Raw genomic sequence first — 2,891 nt, 5'->3', positions numbered from 1 at the left:
GCCGTTGATGTAGCAGGTGAAGCCCGTCGTGGAGCGGCCCGTCAGCTGGTCGGTGCCGAAGCTGGCATCGCTGTAGCACACAAGGTCCAGCGGCTGGTCCTTGCGCGTGCCGCTGCGTCGCTTGAAGAGGAGGCCGTGCTCGCTCGTCGCCTTCAGGTACCGCACGACGTGCTTGGCTGCCTGCCAGTGGACCGTCGTGTAACGGTCCATGTAACGGCAGAGCAGTCCGCACGCGAAGCTGACGTCTGGTCTCGTGCGGTTGGCCAGGTACAGGAGCGAGCCGACGAGGTTGCGGAAAGGCAGGCGTTGGTCGGGCTGCTCGCTGATGCTGGAGGCGTCGATGCCAACACGCATGGGCGTGGACACGCTGGCTGCCGCTGCCAGGTTGTAGTCGTTGACGATGTCGTTGATGGCCTGTGTCTGCGCAATATGCAACACCCCGTCAGCTGGTGACGTCAGGTGAAGGCCCAGGTACCAGGTGAGCGGGCCCAGGTCCTCTGCCTCGAAGCTCTCCTTGATCTGCTGCTTGCAGGCACGGATGTGGCGCTCGCTGCTGCCGCTGATGATGAGGTCGTCGACGTACGTGATGATCCATGTGCGCTGTCCGTCGTCGTGGAGCTTGGTGAAGAGGCAGGCGTCGACGTTGCTCTGCGCCCATCCGTTGGTCTTGAGGAAGGTGTGCAGCTTCTTGGCCCATGCACGGCCAGCTTGCTTGAGGCCGTAGAGCGGCTTGAGCAGCCGGCACACCTTGCCCGCGTAGCGTTGAGCGCCGTCGCCGATGTCGGTGAAGTGCGGCGGCAGCTCCATGTACAGCTCCTCCTTGAGATCAGCCTGCAGGTAAGCCGACTTGAAGTCGAGCTGGTGCAGCTGGTGCTGTCGTTGCAGGGAGACGGCGAGTACAGTGAGGATGGTCTTGGCTGCTGGTGTTGGGGCGTAGGTCTGGTCGAAGTCGATGCCCGGTCGTTGGCTGAAGCCCTTGGCGACCCAGCGTGCCTTGAAGCGCGTCGGCGCGCCCTCAGCGTCACGCTTCACCTTGAAGACGAAGCGTGACTTGAGAGGCGTGTGCTGTCGTGGCACGGCGCTGCGTGGGATGAGCTTGATGACGCCGTTGCGCTCCATGGCCCCGATCTCCTCCAAGCATGCCTGAGTCCACTGCTTGCGTTGCTGGCTCTTGAGTGCCTGCTTGATGCTTGCAGGCTCCGTGAGGCTGGTGTCGTCACTGCTGCTTGCTGTGAACGCGCCTGCCTCGGTGTCGCTTGCATCTGTTGTGTCGGGGTCGTAGTTGGCGTCGTTGGTGTCGCTGCTGCTGTCGTTGTCGAAGTCCGTGAGCAGGGAGTCTGTCTCGACATCGTCGTCCTGGTCCTCATCGATGTGAACCGTTGGTGGCTCACCGTCAGTGGTGCTGTTGCTGCTGTCACGTGCACTGGGAAGCTGGAGCATGGACGATGTCGTGGATGTCTGCACTTGCTCCTCCCCCTCATCCACGACATCATCGGCCTTGGAGAAGGGAAGGAAGCGGACGTGGATGGAGGACACAACGGTGTTCGTGTCTTCAAAGTAGACGAGGTGGCTGTTGCTGCTGCTGTTGTGGCCGACGTAGATGCCTCGGCGGCCCTTGGGCTGCAGGCGTCCGCGCTGTGTGCTGATGTGGACGACGGCCGGCTGCGCGAAGACGTGCAGCTGCGGCACGTGCTTGGGCAGCGAGCCCGTGACAATCTGCAGCGGTGTCTTGCCGTGGAGGGAAGGGCGAGGCATGTTGTTGAGGATGTGGAGGGCGTGGTTACAGGCGAGGCTCCAGTACGATGCGTCGAGGCCTGCACCCGTGATCATGGCTCGCACCATGTCGGAGAGGGTGCGCACCTGTCGCTCGACGATGCCGTTCTGCGCCTGGGTGTACGGCGGGGACTGCTGGTGCTGCTTCAGGTGCTTCTTGACGATGGCCTGGAAGTCAGCTCCGAGGAAGATGGCATCGGAATCCGTCTGGAGTGCTGTTGTTGTGGGTGAGATGGGGAGCTTGGTCTCGCGCAGGAAAGACTGGAACGCGGCAACTGCGTCCTTCTTGGCGTTGAGATGGACTGCATGCAGGAGCTTGCTTCCCTCATCGACGATGACGAGGCTGTAGCGCTTGCCCGTGGGCGAGTCCGCGGTCCAGTCGACGATGTCGGCGTGGATGCGCTCGCCGGGCACCTGTGTGCGTTCCGCGTGCTTGCTGACGCTGTGACGAGTGCTCTTGGTCACTGCGCACGTTGTACACTGCTTGCTGCTGATGACGTTGCGATCGTCGATGCCCATCAGCTTGCAGTACTGCTGCACGTCGTTGTCGTTGCGGTGGCCAAGTACCTCATGCATCGATGGTGTCTGCACCTTGCTCTGGGCTGCAGGAGCTGCTGCGGGTTGCTGTGGTTGCTTGCAGGCATCGGCGGTGAGACCGTGTGCCGTGGATGGACCAACAGCAACAATGGGCCAGCACCGGAGGCTGTTGCGCTCCTTCAGCTTGACCTCGGCTCCGTGGCTGAAGCGCACGTAGTGCCCATCAGCGCCATCACGCTGCGAGTGGCCCGTTGGCCTGCCGCTGCTGTCCCTGGTCAGACGACCGAGGGCGATGAGGTTGGCCTGGCCCTCGGGCACGTAGAGGCACTCCTGTAGCACAACCTGCATCCTGGCTCCGCTCGTCGTGCGTGCATGCAACAGCACAGAGCCAACACCGCGCACGGGCACACGTGTGCCGCCAAACGCAGTGATGTGGCGTGGATGGTGCTGTTGCAGGTGCGGTGTCAGCTCCACGAAGGCGTCCTTGACGAAGGTGAGGTGGTGTGAAGCACCCGTGTCTGCAAGCCACGTGAGTGGGTCATGCAGCTGCGTGGGTGTAGTAGCTGTGGCAGCGACGAAGG

The 2,891-nt window shown here is 62.7% G+C and overlaps 1 protein-coding gene across 1 annotated transcript in view; it reads right to left on the bottom strand.

The window, feature by feature from the left end:
* PTSG_12663 (uncharacterized protein) overlaps nucleotides 1–2,891 on the bottom strand; it is a gene marked incomplete at both ends in the record, with an annotated part of 4,168 nt that overhangs the window by 364 nt on the left and 913 nt on the right. The window contains one exon of the mRNA XM_004991717.1: nucleotides 82–2,873. Within this exon, the coding sequence (XP_004991774.1) occupies nucleotides 82–2,873 (2,792 nt within the window). The remainder of the gene's footprint in view (nucleotides 1–81; nucleotides 2,874–2,891) is intronic.

This window comes from Salpingoeca rosetta, assembly GCF_000188695.1.
Source record: "Salpingoeca rosetta unplaced genomic scaffold supercont1.19, whole genome shotgun sequence".
Lineage (NCBI taxonomy): Eukaryota > Choanoflagellata > Craspedida > Salpingoecidae > Salpingoeca > Salpingoeca rosetta.
The sequence above is the reverse complement of the archived record's forward strand: the minus strand, read 5'-3'. Positions and strand labels throughout refer to the sequence as shown.